The 21695-nt window shown below is 52.1% G+C and overlaps 6 protein-coding genes across 6 annotated transcripts; 3 read left to right on the forward strand and 3 right to left on the reverse strand.

Moving 5' to 3' along the window:
- The first annotated feature begins 1515 nt into the window (after positions 1 to 1515).
- C8Q69DRAFT_149133 (hypothetical protein) lies at positions 1516 to 3497 on the forward strand. Its single transcript, XM_028625516.1, has 3 exons — positions 1516 to 2113; positions 2169 to 2190; positions 2252 to 3497. Exons 1-3 carry the CDS (start codon positions 1660 to 1662, stop codon positions 3402 to 3404), a joined length of 1629 nt encoding a protein of 542 aa, XP_028487417.1. The 5' UTR covers positions 1516 to 1659; the 3' UTR covers positions 3405 to 3497.
- An 812-nt stretch (positions 3498 to 4309) lies between these two features.
- On the reverse strand, positions 4310 to 8840 carry C8Q69DRAFT_148949 (PXA domain-containing protein). Its single transcript, XM_028625515.1, has 3 exons — positions 7870 to 8840; positions 6969 to 7797; positions 4310 to 5452 (listed from the first exon to the last, which is right to left on the reverse strand). Exons 1-3 carry the CDS (start codon positions 8387 to 8389, stop codon positions 4768 to 4770), a joined length of 2034 nt encoding a protein of 677 aa, XP_028487418.1. The 5' UTR covers positions 8390 to 8840; the 3' UTR covers positions 4310 to 4767.
- On the forward strand, positions 8522 to 10448 carry C8Q69DRAFT_148925 (Inosine/uridine-preferring nucleoside hydrolase domain-containing protein). Its single transcript, XM_028625513.1, has 5 exons — positions 8522 to 8840; positions 8903 to 8910; positions 8983 to 9187; positions 9261 to 9577; positions 9696 to 10448. The coding sequence occupies exons 1-5, from the start codon at positions 8786 to 8788 to the stop codon at positions 10245 to 10247; spliced, it is 1137 nt and encodes a 378-aa protein (XP_028487419.1). The 5' UTR covers positions 8522 to 8785; the 3' UTR covers positions 10248 to 10448.
- On the reverse strand, positions 10419 to 12093 carry C8Q69DRAFT_148945 (mandelate racemase/muconate lactonizing enzyme family protein). Its single transcript, XM_028625514.1, has 2 exons — positions 11677 to 12093; positions 10419 to 11621 (listed from the first exon to the last, which is right to left on the reverse strand). The coding sequence occupies exons 1-2, from the start codon at positions 11850 to 11852 to the stop codon at positions 10649 to 10651; spliced, it is 1149 nt and encodes a 382-aa protein (XP_028487420.1). The 5' UTR covers positions 11853 to 12093; the 3' UTR covers positions 10419 to 10648.
- Positions 12094 to 12831: 738 nt separating this feature from the next.
- On the forward strand, positions 12832 to 15517 carry C8Q69DRAFT_456683 (vacuolar import and degradation protein-domain-containing protein). The gene is made up of 3 exons (XM_028629847.1): positions 12832 to 13094; positions 13236 to 14790; positions 14843 to 15517. Exons 1-3 carry the CDS (start codon positions 13071 to 13073, stop codon positions 15031 to 15033), a joined length of 1770 nt encoding a protein of 589 aa, XP_028487421.1. The 5' UTR covers positions 12832 to 13070; the 3' UTR covers positions 15034 to 15517.
- A 236-nt stretch (positions 15518 to 15753) lies between these two features.
- Positions 15754 to 21277, reverse strand: C8Q69DRAFT_504435 (hypothetical protein; the record flags this gene model as incomplete). Its single annotated transcript, XM_028632592.1, has 5 exons — positions 15754 to 15878; positions 16018 to 16333; positions 17331 to 17561; positions 17622 to 17806; positions 17860 to 21277. 5 exons carry the CDS (start codon positions 21275 to 21277, stop codon positions 15754 to 15756), a joined length of 4275 nt encoding a protein of 1424 aa, XP_028487422.1.
- Positions 21278 to 21695: the final 418 nt, after the last annotated feature.

Genomic DNA, 21695 nt, shown 5'->3' on the forward strand with positions numbered 1-21695 from the left:
ACAACGACCAGAGCGAGATCCCTCCGATCGTCCTAACGACGGAGTCTCCTTTCCAGGATGACCAAGGACTGCCCATAGTGGATCGCGGTGGGCCTGGGGACTGGCCCGGGCATGCTTCAATTCTTAGAGCCGTCGTGCTGAGAACTTAACCTTCTCGATGCAGAAACTATGATAGGACTCTGCTCGACGGTCCTGTTCTGCCCATGTATGGGTACTTGTAACATATCCTCCACTTGCTGTGCTTTTTGGTCGCAAGTACCGAGTGCTCGACGGTACTAGGTACTTCTTCCGCCGCCGTTATTCTTACTTTTTATTTCGGCTTCGGATTTCGCCCAGGAAATGGATCATCCACGCTTATACGGCCGAGACCGTCGTGCACTAAATTCGCAAAACAAGACCCTCTGTCGATCCTTCTTCGGGAGTGCACTGATGAGGCCATGATGCCCTGGACATTGTGGCTCACTGTTGGTCGCCATTATTGCTATTATTCGCCTCCCCTTGACAATTACCAATGGATGCCACTGCCCCCTGCAAATAGCACGATGATTATGATTGACTCTATCTAGGGCATCTCCGCTGTCCTCGTGCTTCCGTCTCCACGATCCACGTCCACTAATCTTCTATCGACCGATATTGTCACGATCTATGGATCGAGTCAGGGAACCCACTCACATCATCATAGCCTCTTGCCCCGATGCTGTACAGAGAGCGTCGAGCGGTGTTTTCCTTCCTTGGACATGACCATGCCGATGTGGTCCGGGTACCGTCGATTTTGCCCGGGACTAGAGTAGTTGTACTGCTCGCAGGGTTCACCATGATCGGGGTAGCAAAGGTTGCTCATAATATTGGCCGCTATTATCTCCCCTTGGAAGATTCGAGCTTTGATATCTCATGTGAACTGCCGTTTTATTGAGCCACTAAGCAGGAACTGCCGTTACGTTCCGTATGGTATCCCAATACTTCTGTGCTGTACGTCTTTTTACATCACGGTAATTTGGCTTTAAAATATCCCGGTCTAACGTCTCCTTCGACAGCCAACCATGTTAAATGGATGGCTTCGACCCCTCACCATTTTTTTGCATGTACCCAATAGTCTTGCGTCTTCCGGTCTTTTTCTCCTGCTGGCTGTCATTTCTCTCCTTTTTTGCCCTTCCTCCCGTCGCCGCTATCTTGCACGGGCTTTGTGTTTAAGTAGTTTCCTTTTCGGTTCATCGCCCATAGTTAAGCTGCACTTATCGATGCCCCCCTGGTGCCTTGTCCTGAATCCTTTTTACATGCCCTACCCGCTGCAGAGCACCCACCATCCGCCCCTCACTACCTTTTCCCCATCCTGCATACTCCGAAGAGCGTCCCTCAAAAGTCAAGAATAGCTCCCCTGTACATGCTGCAAATACTTATCATAGTACCTGCTTCATTCCGAATTCAACGACTCCGGGTGATCGGGATTTTCTTCTCTCCCGCGAAACTATCTACTGCTCTTTCATTCTTCCGTCCTAGATCTATCATGTCTTCTTTCTCTTCAACTCGCATCTAGTCTTGGAGCTTCGCTACTATTAAGTTTGCAGTCGGCTTGGTCCGCGTTTCACTGACCTTGTGCGTCCGTGCTGCGCTGCAGACTGTCCTTCCCTCAACAGGAAGCAAACCAGCATATTCAGCTCTATGGATGTATCTCCCGCCATGGATACAGAAGCTCATTCCGGACAGGAGAATGATTTTGGACATTCACAGTGGGTTGAGATGGGCGGCTATAACCCTTCCCAACAAACATCCCCGATACCGGATTTCCACGGGTTTGGTTATGGACCTGCACCTATAATGCCAATGGAGCCTTCCTATAGCATGTCGATACCGCCGTCGTATGCATCACTGCCTTTGGCTATGCCTTCTCATCCATGGCCGAGTATGTTGACGGCGCACTCAAGTTTCCATGAGGGGGGGTTGCCACCGGCGCCGGCGCCGGCGCCAATCTCCATATCACCTCCAGCACCCATTCATCCTATACGCACAACATCCACCGGATCTACCCCTAGGAGGACACTCACGGATGAAGATCGTCGACGGATGTGCCTCTATCATGAGGAGAACAAAAATGCTAAGCAGACAGACATCGGAGGTGAGCTTCTTCTGCACTTGTATATGATCGAAAACGCTAATTAAAGGGAATGTAGCCTTGTTTGGGGTTGAAAGAAGGTAACCAAAATTCACTTTCTTTTTGATTTACTATATGAGAATAAAATCTGACATTCTGAAGTACTGTCTCCAAAGTTCTACGTCAGAAAGAGAAGTATCTCAACCCTGATGATGGATCTCGCTCTCCTATCAAGAGGGCTAAGGGCCGGGTTCCTGATATTGAAAAGGCCTTATCCAATTGGGCAAGGAACTATCAACGTCAAGGCTATCCTTTAACGGATGCCATGATCAGGGAGAAAGCGCATTTCTTCGCGACCACTTGTGGTAGTCCTGACGGCAAGGAGAAAGTGCTCACTACAGCATGGCTCGAGAAGTTCAAACAGAAGAACAATCTACTGGGAGCAAAGTCACGGAAAGGTTCGATCGATACGGCAAGCGACATTGGAAGTCCTTCGCAGTTGAATACGAACTCGAGTACTGCTTCGGCTTCGCAAACCCCAAGTGGAGTATCACCGATATCCCCCGGTGGATTGACAACGCCGTCTCCAGTGTCTCCTCCAGCAAATCAGGATAGCCTGCGGAAAGACTCACTTCAAGGTTTTGATTTTGGCAACGACTACCGGCCCACGCACGCTCAGAGTACAACTTCCCTTGACACGGCGCCTTCCCTCACGGCCAGTATGGCAAGTCCGACATCTCCCTTTGTGTCTGACAGTCCGTACACTCCTACGTTGCAGAATGGACTCCCCTCTATTGGCAGTAATTCAAGCAGGCCACGAAGCCAGACATTCCCGCTTGCTGCTGCTATCGAACCGGGACTGCTCTCTCCAAACGGTTCAGCTGATCAACTTACACCGAAGAATGTCCTGCAGGAATCAATGTCTACCTCCGTTCTGGACTCGCCCCTTGATGATTCAGCTCTCGACTCCGACGAGCCAACTACGATCAAAAGAAACCACAGCAGTCCCGAAATCAAGACTCAGTTGATGCAGCCGCCCCCATTGCCAAAATCAAACACTACTTCTCCAATTAGCGCACCTTCTTCTCCCACTCAAGATGAGGCACGTCGCGCCTTGGAGCTTGTTATGAACTACTTTCAGAATCAGCCTTCAGGTCTAGGTGCACATGACTTCATGACGATTGGAAAGCTCATGGAGAAGTTGGAGCTCGCCCAGAATCAAGCCTCTATACTTCCTGGGGGGCTGCACCGTATCGACGAGCGTGAAGATGGGCTTCGCGTCAGCAAGAAACGGAGTATACACTCTTTGACTTAAGATGTTACAGATGTCGTTTCAGGCTGTTCCCTCGCCGACCAGTCTTCCCTGCTATCCTATAATTCATAGGAAGCACGATTGTACTTTTCATTGTGTTGGTTGCACACGGGCTTCATTATCAAGTGTAACCTGTTTGCTCCAAGCAGATCTGAAGAAACGGATCAAGATGGCAAGATATACAACCATATGAGAGGGCAACCTCGCAGGCAGGAGTTATTTGGTTTTATTGTTACTTTCTTGCAGTGCAGTTCTCTGAGGAAAACAAGTGATCCTGAGCAACGCCGATTCCATTGGATCGTGCGCTTTGAATACACGCTCAGGCACTATGTCCATTCCCAACGCCTTTTCGAATCAGCGCCAGCCATCCCAAATCACGGCCTTTATGAGATTGACAACCGACTCCTTCGAGGCATACAGCCGGAAAGTGTGCTGATCCTTGGATTTTGATGTGGACTGGACGCATACGTCTGCGTTTCTGTTTCTATACTAATCTGCTGTGTCCCATTTTGTTATCTATTCCCCCCCTTCTTTTCATGTTGACCATTGCCCGATTTTGTGATCCACCCCAACGTTTTGCATTGTGGTTCCATGTACCGGGCACATTTTCCGGTATCTAATCTATTTCCTTACTTCCCATCATGTCACAGAATTGAATACTACACTCGATCCGCTCGCGCGGAAACAGCCTTTAGCATAGGGTGCAGGCCCTTATATACCTTCACAGGCAGTGCGCATATATGTCACATTTTCCCTTTCACATACCCCATTTGTGTTTGTTCCGCACTTCATTTCTCTCTTAACTGTTATTTATCTATGATTATGTGTCTCATAGCATAATCTTTCAACCCGTACCTAGTCTTCTCTTGATAGCCTTCTTTTTCCCTGGATATTCCCCCTATAGTTCTGTTATGGCCGTCTTGCTTTCATGTGTGTTTTCTTCCACCTCTCTCTCCTGTGCTTCGATTTGTCTATTTATCACTTATTTTCTCTTTGGATCCTATGTATGATCATCATATCATTGACCTCGCGCATGCCGAATCCGACCCGGAAGTAGCAGACAACAGGAGGGATGAGATTCTCACATTAACTATAGCGACTGTATACATATACATATCGAGACTCAAGTTCCATTAGTTGCTCTTTCTGGTCTTCTGTTCGATATGATTGTACATGCCCAAACGCAACCAGGCTGGTGGAAGAGCAGGATTATCGGTTACAAAAAAGTCATGTATTACGGGAGGCAATCTGATTGATAATCGATGATTAGCATTTATTTATTACGTTTTTGTGCTTTGATATAATCCTATTTGTTTCCTGGGTACTTTTGAAACAAGAATAAGAGAGAACAAGGCGCGTATCTCATCTACATGTGGTCTTCTTCATGGTTGGTGGAGAGAGTAACCCCTCTGTCTTCCATCAGCTCGGCGACATCGCGCTCCAGCAACTCAGGGAGGAGCTTAGCGAGTATTGCTTCGATTATTGAGAACATGAGATGGCGATTGCAGTATGCGTTGGAAAAGGGATCTAAAATTTCGGTCTCGATGGCGGACAGGAGAAGGTCCTCTTCCACCTTGTCGATATTCTCAGCGGATAAGGGCAAGGCCCGTTCGGGGAAGGGATTTCCTCCCTCGGGTACCAGACCTTCATCCTGCTGTTTCTGAGGCTGCTCGACAACCGACGCACTGACTACATCATCCCTGGATATGCAGAAGAACGCTCGAGCGACAGGCCGCGGGATCAGGGATAGGAGCCTCTCTGCACATTGCCGTTTGATGGCCGCAACTTCAGAGTCGGGACGCTGTCCTCGTTCCAATTGCGAGGGTGGTGTTGTAGTGAGCGTTGCGGCAGGGGCTTCTGCCTCGTTGTTCTCTACCACAATGGGTGGGATTTCACTAATGTTCTGTGAAGTCGGAGTCGTGGACGGATTGACATTAGACGATGGAGTTGTGCGCGGACTCGTCGGGAACATAGCAGTCCGAATCGCAAGAACAAGGGTCGGCAGGAGGGAGGGCGTTAGCACATGCTCCCGGATTGTCTCGTGGAGGAATCTGCAAAAAGAAACAGTATCTGATCAGTCATAGGAGACGGCGGAGAAATTAAGACGAAAAGTGATATATCTCAGGGATAAACACGGTGCGCGTCAGTGACAAATAGTAGTGCAGTGGGCTTGTCTATATTTGGACACATTTCGAAGAAGTTGGAAGAAGCTGACGATAGGCGAGGCAAAGAAAAAAGAAGACGAAACAATCATGTCGAGTCTAAGGGACGCGGTCTCGAAGGCAAGGTTACATGGCCTTGGCTCATGGCTTGATAAGTCGTCCGGGTCCTGAAGATTCTTGTAGAATTCCTTCGGCCATAGACAGGGTACCGATTGAACACTGTAGAACACCGCATCGCTCTAAAGGCGGTCGCGGGGGAGGCCGCAGCTTAGGCAGGATATCGAAAGAAAGACCACAGCGGTCGAGACGCAAATTTGAAATTTTGGCTGCAAGAAATTCCCTGATTGGCTCGAATAATAAGAGCCCATGGGGCACTATTGCTTGCATGTTCCAAAAGTAGCATGGGCGTCATGCGACCGGACCATGGGTGATCGCCCGTGCCGTGGCTGGCTTATGATCTAGGATCGGTGTTTGCGTCTCCCGCAAAAGATAGCAGGTACAGTGTTTGCGGGGTTCTGGCGAGGCATTCACCAAGATCATCCACCGTGGTGAAATGAGGTCGACTTTCGAGCAACGCGGGAGGGAAGGGCCGGTCCAGGATGCGTTTAACGGAAGATGCCTCACAGAGACGGTGCAAGCGAACCATAATCCGCGTGTTCAGGCCCTTTCAACGATATGGAAAGGCGCATGTCTTAGCTTTGGGTTTTGGCCTGGATCTCCTGCAGCCACTCTCGGGGGGAAGGACGGAAGCATCGAGGGGTCAAAGTCTAAGAAAGCCGAGAGGGAACGCCAAACCGGTGTTGCCCACGCTCCGAATGGCCCTAAATGGCCAGTCAAGGTAACGTATCGAGCGAGATGCCTAGGCAGCAGGGACGGGGCCGGATGAGCGACAGGGAAGACGGTCGGCGATCCGACAAGGGCCTTGTAACGCAGCGGTAATGAGACGATACAACCTGGTAACGACTTGTACGGACGAGGCGGCCGTTATCGACGGTGCAGATATCGAAGTCCCCGATATCGCGGAAAAAAGAGAAGCCTCAAGGTCCATCAGGGGCATAGACAAGCCACGGATACTCGTTATCCCAACCCGATATTGGCTGGGAGTCACCCACCATCAGATCAAGTGACCGCAGCATCATGCGAGCAGACATGTCCGCGTCTTCTTGGCCTTCCAATGAGACATGCCAAACCCCTCAAGACAGCGGTCTGCGTAATGCCCCGGTGCGGATCATGGATCGAAGATCGCTATCCCATGCACTCGATCACGTACATTTTCCTTAGATGGAGTGCCCCAGACCGTGACAGATGGTGGTGGATCATCCGGGTGATCGCAGCGGGCCGCGCCAACACGAGGAAAAGGGGGCCAGTGAAGAGCATTAAGTATAAAAGGAAATATTGAGCTTACCTATCAAGAACACCATCCGTATCCCCCACTCGACCTGGGCCAGCCAGAATCCAGTGTTGAGCAAGTGCTAATGTTCCCGCGAGCCATGGCATGCGTCGGGGAATATCCAGCAATTGCGATAACATCCCGTAGAGCCGATAGTCGAGTACGGGACGCTTCGTGACGATTTTGGCCGGCAAGGGCGCTATTCTCGAATGGGTCGTCAGACTGGCAGGATGTGCCGGGGATGGAGGGCCCCGAACGGGCATCGTAGGCTGCGTGGATGCGACGCGGAAAAGTCCTGTAACCACGAATCGAAGGACGAGATATCCCAGATAGGCATATTGCAGGATCTGCCATAGCCAGATTGAGAATTGCGATTGGTTCGTCCTTGACGAATGATCGTCGTCGGATTCATCCGCGGTGGACAAAAGCCCAAACTTCTCCAGTCGGCTCTTCTCGACTCCTTCCGCGTCCTCACTATCTGCTTTGCCCACGCTTCGTTGTGTCGCTAGATCAAGGAGTTTGATTATCGTCTCCCAGACGAACCACCCTTCACAAGCCCTCCCGCTGACTTCATTCCCAAGGACCAGATCGGCAAGGATATCACCGACCAATGTCCGTAAACAGACATTCTCCAGATCCTCTGTTGGAAGAAGGACCGCCAATGCACCCTGCACCAGCAGTTGCCGATATGCCGTCTCATTCTCAAGCTGCATCGTCCGTGCCTGTGGGTCCGAAGGGTCTGGAACAGGAGAAAGCGCTGGATGTGGATTCATGGCATGATAGATGACGTGCAGAGACGAACGGGGCGCAGCCAGATCAGACTGATGCTTGGCTGTTCGGTACGCTGCACAGGAAAGGAGGCGTCAATACTTGAAACTTCGACGGGACATAAGTGAAAGGGAAGAGTCAGCCTCACAGACTATATGAGCCTCGACCAGACCAGGAATTTCATCCAACAGTAGTTCAGCAATGTCCACGCGTCGTAACCTCTGTTCCAGAGCACGAGTGCAATGAGCAATCAGCTGTAGGATTTCGTCGACAAAAGCACGGTCCGGCGTGATCTTGGCGTACCAGGAGTACACAAACTCCCTGATAATGATCGCTATGAGCGCGTATAACTGATGGTCGACATCATTGGAGCTGGTAAGTGGTGGGAGCAGCTCGTCGAGCGGTCGAGGAGTTGTAGCACCATAGCTGTTGGCTTGCGGACAAAGAATGCGCCGTATCAGGGCAACAGTAGCTCTATCATCGGCCGGATCTGGCTGTTCAGAACAGGTCGGGGGTCTGCGCAGCCGGGCTCCTGATGATGGTCGTAGTAGCGGCTCAGTCTGAGCCCTTGAAGGTGCTGAGAGATTGGAGGCCTTGGAGGTTGACGTCGTTGGTCGGGCCTTGGGGTTCGACAGAGGGGGTAAGCTCGGGGTAGGATGACTGCTCATTTCATCTCAGTCCACGCTTGAATGTGGGAAGTTGAACCAGGGCATCAATTGGCATTTTCTTCAGAAATGCAAATTCTGAAGAACCGATGTCGAGCATCGATGGCAGAGATCAACACGTCGAGAGGTCCATCATCGAAGCTCCCCGGAAGTTGATAAGTGATGATAAGTCACTTTAACGGCTGCGGCTCTTCCGCTCCCCGGAGCCTTCCCCGAACAGGCATAGTAGGGCTTAGGGTTGGCGCTGTTATCGATAAGCCCCCCCCTTATCGCGCCATACTGCACCTCAAACCAGTCATCAAGTATAGTTAACTATATCAACACTGCACAGGTCAAGTCCCCCCGGGAGCACAGGGTAGTAAGAGAAGATTCCCATTCATTCAATTACCTCTAGAAACCATGTCTTCACTCACAAACGAGGCTCCCATCCCTCTGTGGTTGGACTGTGATCCTGGTGAGCATAATCCCCTGACCGCGCACTGGTTGTTTAGGTAAATACTGATTTCCACTTCTCAGGACACGATGTGAGCCTTGCTATTTGATATAATACTTCACAATCAATGCAAAGCTGACAATATTTTTTCGATCCGAATTAGGATGCCTTTGCCATCCTCCTGGCCATCCATCACCCATCTCTGAAGCTTCTCGGAATCAGCACCGTTCACGGTAATGCATCGCTCCAGAACACGACCGCCAACGCAGGCAGCGTGCTCGAAGCCCTCGGAAGGCCAGATATTCCCATCTATCCAGGATCGAAGAAGCCCTATTCGAGACCCGCTGTTTATGCTCCCGATATTCACGGTAAGGCAATCTTCCACATATCAATTATTGGCGAGTGATCCTGGTATAAATATTGAACACATTAACTCTCTAGGAAACACCGGTCTCGACGGCACCGACCTGCTGCCAAAAGCAACCGTGCCCCCAGTAACAGACAAGAATGCCATCCTGGCTATCCGTGATGCTATCCTAGCGGAGCCAAAGGGAACTCCATGGCTCGTTGCAACTGGAACCTTGACGAACATCGGTTTATTGTTTGCAACCTTTCCAGAAGTCGCGGAGCATATTCAAGGTCTGAGTATCATGGGTGGAGCAGTTGGAAATGGATTCACTGATGCTCCTATGAGTCGATTGCCTGGTGAAGAGGCACGCATTGGAAATACCACGCCATGGGCGGAGTTCAACACTTATGTGCGATTTCCTAATTTCCTTTTATCCAATCCTACCTTTCTAGAATACGTCGAAATTATATAGTATCCCCTCTGTTTAAAGCATCATATATTCGGCCTTCTAACATGCAAGTTTATAGTGTGACCCGGAATCCTCGCAATCGATCTTCTCCAACCCCATCCTCGCACCAAAGACAACTCTCATCGCCCTCGACTTAACTCACCAAGTCCTCGCCTCGCCCACCGTCCAGTCCCGCATCCTGACCGGCACAGACGATCTCTCATCCGAACCGACCGTCCTCCGCCGCATCCTCCACGCCCTAGTTACCTTCTTTGCATCAACCTACGAAACCGTCTTTGGTCTGGACGTCGGCCCACCGCTGCACGACCCCCTCGCCGTCGCAGTGATCCTTTCGAATCTGAACCCATCGTTCGCCAAAGCCCATCCAGACAAAGCGCTCAAGTTCAACGACAAGGGAGGAGAACGCTTCATCGTCAACGTCGTTACGGACGGCAAGCATGGGACAGACGTCTCGGTGACAGGACAGTTGGGGCGGACGGTCGTTGAGCCAGCTACGGGTGGTGGTGGAGTGGCTATCCCGCGCGGTGTTGATCTCGATGCATTCTGGAGCATGATCACTGATTGTATCCAGCGCGCGGATGAGTGGAATGCTGCTCGTGGTAGGAAGTGAGATATGTTATGTACCTGATAAGATGAGACGCGGTGAGGTGAATATCCGGATGGTATTTGGGATATGCTACAGTCCTTTTATGGCCTTGGTTTTGGATATGTGAATAATGCCATTGCGTACTTAGACTTAGATTGCGTTGATGGTGGAAGTTAGATAGACTGTGCTGCATATTCGATGTGAATGGATGATATATGCACATTAACTCCATATCTATCGATAGGACATGTCCCACAGTTGGGGGACTATGAGGGTTTACTGCTCCTCTGCTAAGACGATGTTTGATACTTCTGTTCCAGAACTGCTTTATGCCTCGTTCTCATACCATCATTACTACGTTGATGTGGATTTAGCCCACCTGGCCCCAATAGCCTTTTGAGTCTTCATCGTACTCGTGAGAATGATCACCATTCGCGGATACCGCCATCGGCACCATAGAACTCCTTAGGTTGCCAGGGCTGTGCGTCCTTGGCTACTCGCCGCACCATCTCCTCGTCCACTTCGATTCCAAGTCCGGGGGCGGTCAGCGCCTCGACGTAACCGTCCTTCACGTCGAACACCTTGGGGTCTTTAAGATAACTCGTGACATCGTATTCCGTATCGGTGTTGTAGTGAATACCTAAGCTCATCTCCTGGATGACAAAGTTGGGCGTGGAAAGGTCGACTTGCATGCAGGCCGCAAGGGCGATAGGGCCGAGAGGACAGTGCGGTGCAATGGCGACATCGTATGTCTCTGCCATCGCAGCGATGCGGCGCAGCTCGGAGATGCCACCACAATGGCTGATATCGGGTTGCAGGACATCAACGCTCCCATCCTCGAGGAACCGCTTCACATCCCAGCGGTTGTAAAGACGCTCGCCCAGAGCAATTGGACAGCTGACAAGATTCGAGAGGTGTTTTATGCCTTCTGGGTGTTCAGACAAAAGAGGCTCTTCCAGGAATAGCGGATGGTGGGGTTCGAGGGCCTTTGCAAGTTGCTTGGCCATGGGCTTGTGCAGACGGCCGTGGAAATCTAGGGCGGCATCAAGACCGATTGACTTGACTCTCTTCAGACGCTCGACACTGGATTCGAGCACGCTTGGGGAGTCCAGCCAATTGACGTCTTCAGTAGCATTCATCTTGACAGCCTTGAAGCCCTGCTCCAGTCTGGCTTTACCAGCCGCTTCCACGTCCGCGGGGCGGTCACCGCCAATCCAAGCATAGACAGAGATTTTGTTTCGGACTTTTCCTCCCAGCAACTGGTGAATTGGTACACCCAATCTTCGTCCCTTCAAATCCCAGAGTGCGATGTCAATGCCCGAGATGGCGGACATGAAGACCGGGCCGCCGCGATAGAAACCTAGACGCCAAGCTGTCTGCCAAATATGTTCGATGTCGCTGGAGATAGCAGTCAGTCAATTGCCGGTACGAGACCTTGTCGTAATGCACATACTCCGCTTCATATCCTTGGAATCTCTTGGATAGTGCTGAAAGGGTCCCCTCGATAGCTTCCGTATGTCCTTCGAGAGTACTCTCGCCCCAGCCATACAGGCCATCTTCATCCGTCACTTTTACGAACAGCCATCGTGGCAGCACTCGAAAGTACTCGATGCTCTGAATCTTGACCATAGTGGAGAAAACGAGGGGCACCAGTGGGGGAAGCTTGGGGTTTTAGTTCGATCCTCAAGTCTTTGCGGGTGTCTTAAGACCTGTCGCGGTAATCGTGTCTTCAAAAAGGACCAGGTCTTCTTGACGACGAGAAAAAGAAGAAGAGAAATTGAAAGTTGCGATAGTCATAGTTATGAGGAGTTGCTGTTGAGTTAATCACCAAAACTGTCGGAGTTGGTCCGTCATGTAATACTGTACCAACCCCCACGCAAAGTCGCAAACCAACTATCTTTCTCGAAAGCGGACCCATCCGGCACGGAGACACGGGGAAATAATAATATTAAATTTAGTGTCGACCTGGGATGGAGCAATGGAACAAGGCGGACCACCTGGAGAGAAGTGCAGAAGAGTTCTTCCACTAATGCATGTTTACTGCGAGGCCATTATTGTTCTCCGGGGAAAATATTTCGTTTCGCAACCCTGCGGTCGGCCAGTATTCTTATATCAGTACCAGTGTAGTTGTATCAGAACAGGACTTTCCTGCTGTAAGAATAAATAGATGCTATCTGTGAGCAGGTTAGTTGGATCCGGGTACTTATGGCCTCCCCCTGAGATAGAGACAGAATCAGGCAACTTAGGACCCCTGAGGAAACAGAAGCTTGACGGCATTCTGGAATATCACCAGAAAGAGCCATGACAGGTTGTACTAGTAGATCCTTAGCCTCATGACGGGTGAGAAAGATGAAACATCCTCGTCATTAGAGCGCCCAGGACGTCGCTGATGTCTCAAGTCGACGCCAAAAGGAAACATCGGGAGGTATTATTATTTCTTCTCGTCAGGACTGGACAAAAGACGAGCAGAACAAAGGAGAGTGAGACCCAGTAATAATTAAGGGCAGCTTGTGCAGCCTCAAGAAGCTGGTGTGTTTGTAACGCCCCGAGGCTCTGCGCTGGAATGCAGTCAGTCTATCTATCGTCTCCCCCCACTGCCTTGCCGGCAACCCGCTTTCGTCTCCAACTCGCCCCGGCCAAATCGCCTCCATCTCCAACGTTCAACTTCCAAAGCATCGCAGACAATCTGGGTCATCGCCCGTACGTCCCTGATCTCTGTTGTCGCTCTGAACCCCCAATTAAAACTAAAACAAAACAACGTATGCGACTGCGTCTGGCCTCTGCGACCGTCGATCTCTGTATCTCGTAAGGCTGTGGCAGATGGAATCGTCCAGATAGACCGCCACCATGCCACCCGCGAACTCACCTTCAGTATGGCGCTCTTTCCCGCAGGATGATGCCTCGTGGCGGTCCTTGCCACTCGCTCTGGTTCCTGGCGCGATGCTGGTCGAGGAATCCGCCGCTCGAGGCGTCCATGCTCGACATGATCTCGCTAACTCGATTGTCTTACAGCAGGAAACACCGGCCCTCTCATCGTCTGCCGCCAGTCCATATCTTCAGCAACTCGAGGCAATCTCCAGTCCTGTGCCAAATTTCGCCGCCACTCTGATCGCTCATCCTGAGACGCACGATGCCAATGACGAAAACGTGAGCTTCCTGCGGACTCGATTGCGATCATCCCCGGAACCGCCGCTCAGTCGACAGCGTCGCAGGAGACAGCAGTATTCGACCGACGATCAACAAGACCAGATGGAAACGGATGACCAGCGGCCGCTACGAATGACTGTCGAGATCAATCGACGGATTCCTATTGTTCGCCGGCAGCGAGAGGAGGCAAACACAACCCCTAACTACGAAAACCGGGTGTCGGGCATGCGATCATTATACGGTTGGGCGCCGGGGTCTGATGACGACGGGGAGGAGGAAAGAGACGATCCTTCCCACGAAAGCTCGGCCATGTCCTTCGGAAGAGGAGAGCGCGATCCGACACGGAGTAGTAGCAGTCTGAGAAATGGCCGACGGGAAGCTATCGTGAGGATTCCACCGACATTCGCGGGGGAGCCATCAGAAGGGGGTGGTCTTCGATTTGGAGAGTCCTCCATCACGGCAGAGGCATTATTGCAGTCCGTCAGACGTCAGCCAAGGTTCTCGAGGACGAGGATGCTGCAGAACTACATATTGGACCGGGAACGGCAGGAGCAGGAGGAAAGGGAACGGGCATCCGCTTCGTCCACTTCGAGAGCATATCGATTCATTCCCAGCACACGAAATGACTCCTATAGAAACCTGTCCCATTCGGATATCCGAGCCCGGATCAACGCGCACAGACAGATGTACATGGAAAACCCACCCAGTTCGCGGCTAAAGGAGACAATCAAGTACCTGGAGCGAGTGAGATTCTCGAATTCATATGAAGAGAGCATCTCATCGGCCGCGGAAGGGGGGTTCATACAGTTTGATTATTTTACATGCAACGAGGATGATTTCATTCTCGATACTACATCAATCGCACCGCCGGCGCAGTGCTCTTGGCTCCAGCCAGGAGCCGTATTCTCCGGGTCCCAACGTGCGGCCAATAGCTGTGGCGCTCAAATGCTATCACATCGCGTCCCGAGCCCGCATCAGAACGACCCAGTGATCGTGAATGGTAGTGATACCAACCGTATCAGCGTGTATACGAGTAGCGGTCGTCGCTATTGGGCCAACAATCTCTACAGCCTCACGAATAGCAAGGATGAGCATTGGCCGGTGAAGGTGACAATTCATAGTATCGACTACAATACGATGACGCTATCGGGAACGATGGAGGCTTATAATATCCCCGATAAGACTTCTCCTACACAGGACGCCCATATCGTGACCTTCCTCGAAGGGGAGATCATTGATTTCAACAAGCATACTCTGGAAACGAAGAGCTTCAAAGCAGATGCCGAAATCGACAGTACCTACTGGAGAGAGTTGCAACCGTTCAAGAACCTCACGGATGATGAGATGATCAGGAACCTTGTGAGCAAGAAATGGCTTACGGAGGAACTAGCGAAGGGGTGGATCCTGATGCGATGGAAAGGTAGGTTTTGGCAGATGTCTCCGCATAGTTTCTCAATCTGACTATATGACAGAACGGTGTTTCGTCACACCTACCGATTCCCGACAAGGGCTCACGATATCCGGGTTCTACTACATCTCTCTCCGCCGAGACAACGGCCAAATCGAAGGCTTATACTACGATCCAGGCAGTTCTCCTTACCAACAGCTGTCTCTGAAACCAGAGATGGAGAAGATGATGTTCCCTGCATATGGCTTCCGATGATCTCGACCTAGTTGCATCTCTACGCATCGAACGAGTACACATCTCTTAGAGGAGCATTTGCTCTTGTTTTGTTTGTCATCTTTCACTGCTGGGCCGTCTGTCTATCGAATATTGGACTTTCTTGGCATCCATGGTTGTTTGAGCGTTATTGGAGGGGACTCCCCAATGTGGTCTCTTTTTAGCATTGGTCGGTGTTTCTCGCTCGTCGTTGCACTCTCGAGCGGTTTGTTGTTTTCATTATTCATACTGCCTCATCATGCTCGACCTTCCCAAGATGTCTGTCACATCATCTGGAGCGCTTTTAGTCTGTCTGCCATACAGTTGGCATTCCACGGGCCGGCGAGGCTTCGAGCAGCTAGCCATATCCATGTGTAGATAAAGTAATTGGAACGATGGATATATTCCTTCATACGGTTTCTTTTCCGATCTTACACATGAATACAAACTTTGCGGAAGCTATGAGAAGTAATACGATTATGATGGATCATCTTTAAGTGATTTCCTCAAGATTCCTTTTTCATTTATCATGTATATGGCAAGCTAGAACCAATGGCGGCCTTGTCCTATCCCCCACAAGTATCTAGATATTCATCACACGCATGATAACGATCAGGATATAACGACCACTTCCCCCGTTGCCGTTTGCGTTTGCGTTGCGAGACGAAGCGAGGCAATCGACAGACGGGTTAGATCATAACAGAGACGTAAGGGTGAAAACGTCTACTGCTCGGTCTGGAAGTAGTTGAGGAGGATGGAGCGCTCCTGGGACTCCTCACCCCAGTCACGGACGACAACGCAAGAGCAGTTGACGACCTTGCGGGCGTTACCCTCACGGTCGAGCTGGCCTAAACACACACAGACAAATCAGTTAGAAATTCTTTCTTTCTTTTACCATTGATTTGATCCGATTCGATTCAGATAATAGAGTAAGAGTAAGGGTAAAGGAAGGGGGGGGGGGGGGGGGGGGGGGGGGGGGAGACATACAAAGACCAACCCACTCGCCGAGCAGCTTTCCATCAGGGACCTTGATGAGAGGAATCTTGTGCTCAGAGCACAGAGCAATGACCAGCTTCTTGTAAGCCTCCTCCTCGCAGCCCTCGTTGAGGACACACATGTGAGCCTGGCGACGGTCAAGGGCCTTGGAGGCCTCGCGCAGACCACGGGCCAGACCGTCGTGGATCAGAGAGATCTTCAGAACGCCCTTGAGAGCGTCCAGGACGGACATCTGGCCGCCGGCACCGGCATCAGCGGAAACTTCGACCTCGTCGGCGGTCGCGACAGGGACCTCTTCTCCGTCCGACTGTTAAAGAGGGGGGGGGTTGTTAGCTTTGGATTCTGTTTTTTTGTTTTTGTGTTAGGGAGGATATGGTGGGGTGGGGTAAGGAGAGAGAGAGAGAGAGAGAGAGAAGGAGGGAATTGAGCTCCGAGACAAGATCGCATTTAGCAGGAAAGGAAAAGAAAAGGAAAAAGAAACAAGTCGGTCTCATTTCCAATTGATCCTTCTTGTCTCTTTCATGACTCTTCTTCCCTTTCCATGTTCTCTTTTGGTTTTCTGGTTCCTCTCAATTCCCTCCCTCTCTCCCTCTCTCTGTCCCTCCCCAGTATTTCTTTCGTATATTGATCCATTCATGCGACACGGGAATATCTTGACTGCATACCATTTTGATTCGCTACCTGCTTTTCAAGAAAAGTAGCTTTGGTGTAGTTTGTCAAATGTCGGATTATCCTCAAAGAGTGGATAATCGAGAGTCGTAGGGGGTGTGGTTTGGTAGTTGAAGATGATTGATCCTGAAGATTCGACTCTCGTTTTGAGAAATTTCCCCCCACTCGGCTAAAGTGCACAGTGTGTGCCCTATAATTATGTAATCCTCAACTACATGAGATTCGCCAATCAGAGTGTGTGGATCACGTGATTTATAGTCTCGAGAAAACAACATTAATGTTGCCGTGGCTTGTTTTCTGAGCGTTGAAATCATTATTCTACTGGTAATAATGGCTTCATATTCACTTCGCGGAATAATTATCCACTGTATTGCTTCATGGTTACCTCTGTGGTACTCCTTACAGGATCATGAAATAAATGTATAGTGAGCAGGTCTCAAGAGGAGCAAATCTGAGCCCAACGGGTTTTCGTGCCCCGTCAACATAACTGGAAGCCGCGAAAAGCGATCAAACAGAATGAGGTATCATAATCATACAACCAAGGAAAGGATCCACCTCAAATACCACAGACAGGTCGAATACTATGACCCACAAGTATGAAGGACGCAGTGTGAAGAGGGGCTGTTGAATTAGACATATGTACTCGGTCGTGGAGGACCGTAGCCATTGGTCAGGCCGTTAGGGGGAGCATGTGCATCGGTGGCGTTTTCGGGATGCGAAAGCCCATAGACGTGTCCGTTTGTCTGCGGAAGTTCGGTCCTGGGAGTGTCCAGCGTAGGTTCACTGTCGATATGCATCTTCAGCAGCTGGATATCGAGACCATGAAGATGAGGAATATGAGGAACGAGATCCATGAAGTCGGAGAGCTAGTGACATGTTAGCGTGATCCCTATAGCCAAAGTAGACCATGTTACAATCCAACTTACCCTGACCCAGAAGACGTGCTCCATGTCAAAATACTTAGGTCGTGTTTCGCAATCCTTCTGCATGATCTCGCCAAAAGACAGGTTGAGGAAATCTGAGTCGTCCGCTTGCACGAGGATCCGGCGTGTTACGCGCCAGAGGTTCATCCGCTGAGTGGGTGTCGCGTTGCGCTTCTCCCAACTAGCATCTGCTTGGAAGTTAGCTCCATGTTACGAAACAGGACCAAAGGGGAAAACGTACATTGAGAGAGTTGCAAGTCGTTGGTGGCCAAAAGCGGAGCGACCAGAAAGTTCGGTACCCATCTCTCCTCTGCTATGTCAGGCTCGCAAGACAGATCGATCTGCCTGGTTTTGGCTGTCACCACCGGCATGAACTGTTTCAGCCACGCGTGGCTTCTTGCCCTTGGGTCATTCGATCCCACAAGGTTGGCAGCCATCCGAAGTCTGTTGGGCAGAGCGTCGCGACGTCGTTGCTCCTGTTCCTCTTGTTCCTTCCGCAGCTTCGCGACACGAATCCGTTCCTGTTCGAGTCGCTTCTGGCGATCATCTTCAGCTTGCCGGATCCGTCTCTGTTCGGCCTCCTTGCGTTTGCGTTCCTCCTCCTCCGCCTTCTCACGAGCGAGACGGGCGGCTTTCTCTGCAGCGTCCTTGGCATCTTCTTCCTCCTTGGCGATTCGAGCCTTTTCAGCCTCAGCAGCAAGCCGTTTCTCTTCCGCAATACGCTCCTCCTCTGCCTTCTTAGCTTCCTCCTTGACCCTCCGGCGCTCTGCTTCTGCTTCCGTCTTCTTGGCTTCAGCCTCGGCATCAGCGCGCTGATCGACCTCCATGGGAATCTCCTCCAGCACATGGGGCTCCTTCTTCTTCTCTTCCTTGACGGAGGCTACACTGTCAGACGATCTGGCCGATGTGCTATCTGCAGCCTGGGGCTTGGCCCGTGCGGCGTCCGGAGTGTGGTTATCAGAGTGCCGTGAATGCGGCTCTGCAGGCGATTCTCCATGTCTCTTGGCTGTCCCATTCACTTTCTGAGGTCCTTCCGACACGCGTCGTTTCTTCTTTTGGAGCTCATCTGAATCGCCTCCGTGCTGCTCACGGCCCCGTGAACGTGACCGCTCAGATGCATCACTACTCCGGGAACGCTTCAAAGACGGGACACTCAGTTTATCTCCCGTGGTCTCTGAAGCTGTATCCGTAGGGCGAGGTCTGGAAGCCTCTTCGCGTCCAGACGCTGCTTCAGACAACATGCTGGACTTCTTCTTTTCGCGATCCTGGGGTGGACGGCCAGCGATCAGACGTCGTCGCTTGGGGGTTTCTTCACTGTGGGTGCTGGGTCCGGAATCCGCGAGACTTCGGCCAGAAACAGCGGATTTGGCTCTGTGAGATTCAGAGCGCACTGAGTCCGCTTCCGAGGGAGCGACAGAATGTTCACTGTGGCTTCCGTCCCGTGCAGATACCTTGGTGCGCATACCGCCATGAGGTGACCGCTCCCGGTGTGCACCCGCTCCATCTCGTTTCTTCTCCCTCCTTATTTCTTTGGCGGAAGATTCCTGATGGCGGCTTGGTGGCGGGCTTCGAGCTGCCTTTCTCTGAGAAGCTACCGGCGACGGTGATCCTCTCCGTGCAGCCCTCTTGCTCTCCTTCTCCCGTTCCATATCACGAGCCCGACGAGGTGATCTCACGTCCGGCTTGCGCATCCTGCGCGCCTGGATGTAATCATCATAAGCTTGTTTCAGTATATCATACTCCTCCTGCCAGTCATCTCCCCTGCGCTCCCGCGCTAATTCGAAATAGTAACGGTCACGGAACAGACGACGAGCGGGGTTGAAACCGGGTTGTGCGAGTAGAAGGCGAATAACGGCAAGGTTCCCTCGACCAATCGCTGCTAACATTGGCGTGTTGTAGCCGGGCTTCAGGTATCCATTTTGGACTGGGTCCGGATCCGGATCGGCATATCCAATGCCTAGTAGCAGTTGCATCACTTCGTCATGCCCTCCTTTGGCCGCCGCTATCAACGATTCTGCATCGGCCTTCTGTCCAACATTAAGGATGTTAGCAACTCCCGCCATATCCCCCTTGGCGGCAAACTCCCGTAAATTCTCGGGAGTAGCCTTCGTCCACAGTAGATCATTCCTTGTAGCTTCGCTCCTAACCGTCCGCCTTTTGCTCAGGGATGGCATCGGAGGCGGACTGCGACCATTAACCGGTGGAGAGTCGCGAGGACTGGCCGCAGAGACCGCTCGAGAGGTGTCCTTGTATCCGTTGGCGCTATGTTCATCCGAGCGCTGTCGACGATGCGGGTTCGCTTTGGCCTCAGCAATCACACGTCGTATTTCCTCGTAGTCTTCTGAATCGGACGGAACCAGCTCGTACGGTTCATCGCCTTCAGCATTAACCACCCGGGGATTAGCCCCCGCTGCCAGCAGAAGTTTCACTACTTCCAGATGTCCGTTCTCCACGGCGTCGATGAGAGGAGTGTCCTTGTCGATATTTTTGGTGTCCACTTCACAGCCTGCGTTGAGCAGGAACTCCACAATCGGAGCACAGCCTTCCAATGCAGCAATCTGGAGGGGGGTATTCCCCGCGTTATCCGCGACATTCAGATCCTCCGGTCGTTCTAAATGGCGAGCTTTGGCCGCCTCGACCTCTTGGGCGGCACAGGCTCGAGCCAGACGCGTTCGACCGTTCTGATCGCGCTGCTTTTTGTGGGCCATCTGCTTGGCGGGCGACATGGCCGCCGTGTCCACAGACTGCAGCCTCCGGAGGTGCGAGGACGGTAGCGGCGAGCCGCTGGTCGACGAAGATACGGACTGCCTATCTTCCGAGCTGTGACGCTGACGGCCTGTCATTAGTGGTGGTGGTGCCCGTCTCTTCCTCTGGTCCGCGCTGCTGTGCTGCGAGCCCGACGTGCCTCTCTTGTGTACGCGGTACGTGGGGGACACCGATCGGTCATCTGAGATGCGACGTGTTGATGGGACTGTGTTGGCCGACTTGCGGTCCCCATTGCGAGCGGGCTCCGCGCTGTGTTGCGGACGCACGCGTCGGTCCGACTCACTGTCGCCATCTCCCACGCCCTCGCTCGAGCTTCGTTTCCTGGCACGGCGGTCCTTCTCCGTCCTCGAGGTCAGTGATGCATGTGATGAATGCCGTCTGTCCATCCGATCCGACCAGCCATGCGGCTCCTCTGTCCGCTCCGACTTTACGACCGACCTGGAGGGCGATGTCACCCTCGACTGGGTGCCCGACCGACGAGCACCATCATCTTCTCCCTCGCGGGGGTCGCTTTCCATCCTCTTCCGCTTCCTGAAGTTACCGTCCGAGGGCGGTGCGTCCAGCTCCATCGTGTCGATCCGGTCATGTCCTTCGTGGGTTCGTTTCTGATCGTGCTGGATGAATCTCCGCTTCTTCTCGGGCGACAGCGACTCCCGCCCCGACTGGATAATCGTCTCCGCCTCTGAATCGGCCTTGGGGCTCGACACCACGACACCGTCGCCTGGAGCGTCGACCTTCCGGGGGCTCTCCCGGGGGGGCTCTGGTCGGGAGGGTTCTAATCGGGGGGACTGCAGACGAGGGCCCGTGGAGGAGTTGTCGTCCTTGAGGGTACGCGCAGTCTCTGCCAACCCCGAGACGGCTGGGACAGACGGGGCCGCCTCAGCGTCAGTCATCGCGGTAGCACCTGAGATCTGGGGTTTCCGTTCGTCATTTTCGGGAGCCGTGGCTGCCAGCGTGCTGCGTGCTGGGAGCCAGAGACAATGGCCTGGGTTGGGGGACGAGAACGGATGTGTACTCGACCGGTCAGTGAGCTGGTTGATTGCTGTTTCAAGAATAATGAGGGGGGGGGAGCGTAAGTGAGAGCGAGAGCGAGAGTGAGAGAGAGAGAGGAGAGAATCGATTTTCGAGGCGGACAGGGGGGGGAGGTGAGAGAGTTGGTTGTCGACAAGGTAATAATATGGGGAGCGGCTATATATTGTTACGGGGGGCTTAGCACGGAGCCCCGTTGTGGGTGAGGAGAGGGAAAGGATGGCGGGTGGTGTCGTGACGGCGTTGAGTTGAGTGGGAATTTGGGATGTGCAGGAGAGAGAG

This window comes from Paecilomyces variotii, assembly GCF_004022145.1.
Source record: "Paecilomyces variotii strain CBS 101075 chromosome Unknown C8Q69scaffold_2, whole genome shotgun sequence".
Lineage (NCBI taxonomy): Eukaryota > Fungi > Ascomycota > Eurotiomycetes > Eurotiales > Thermoascaceae > Paecilomyces > Paecilomyces variotii.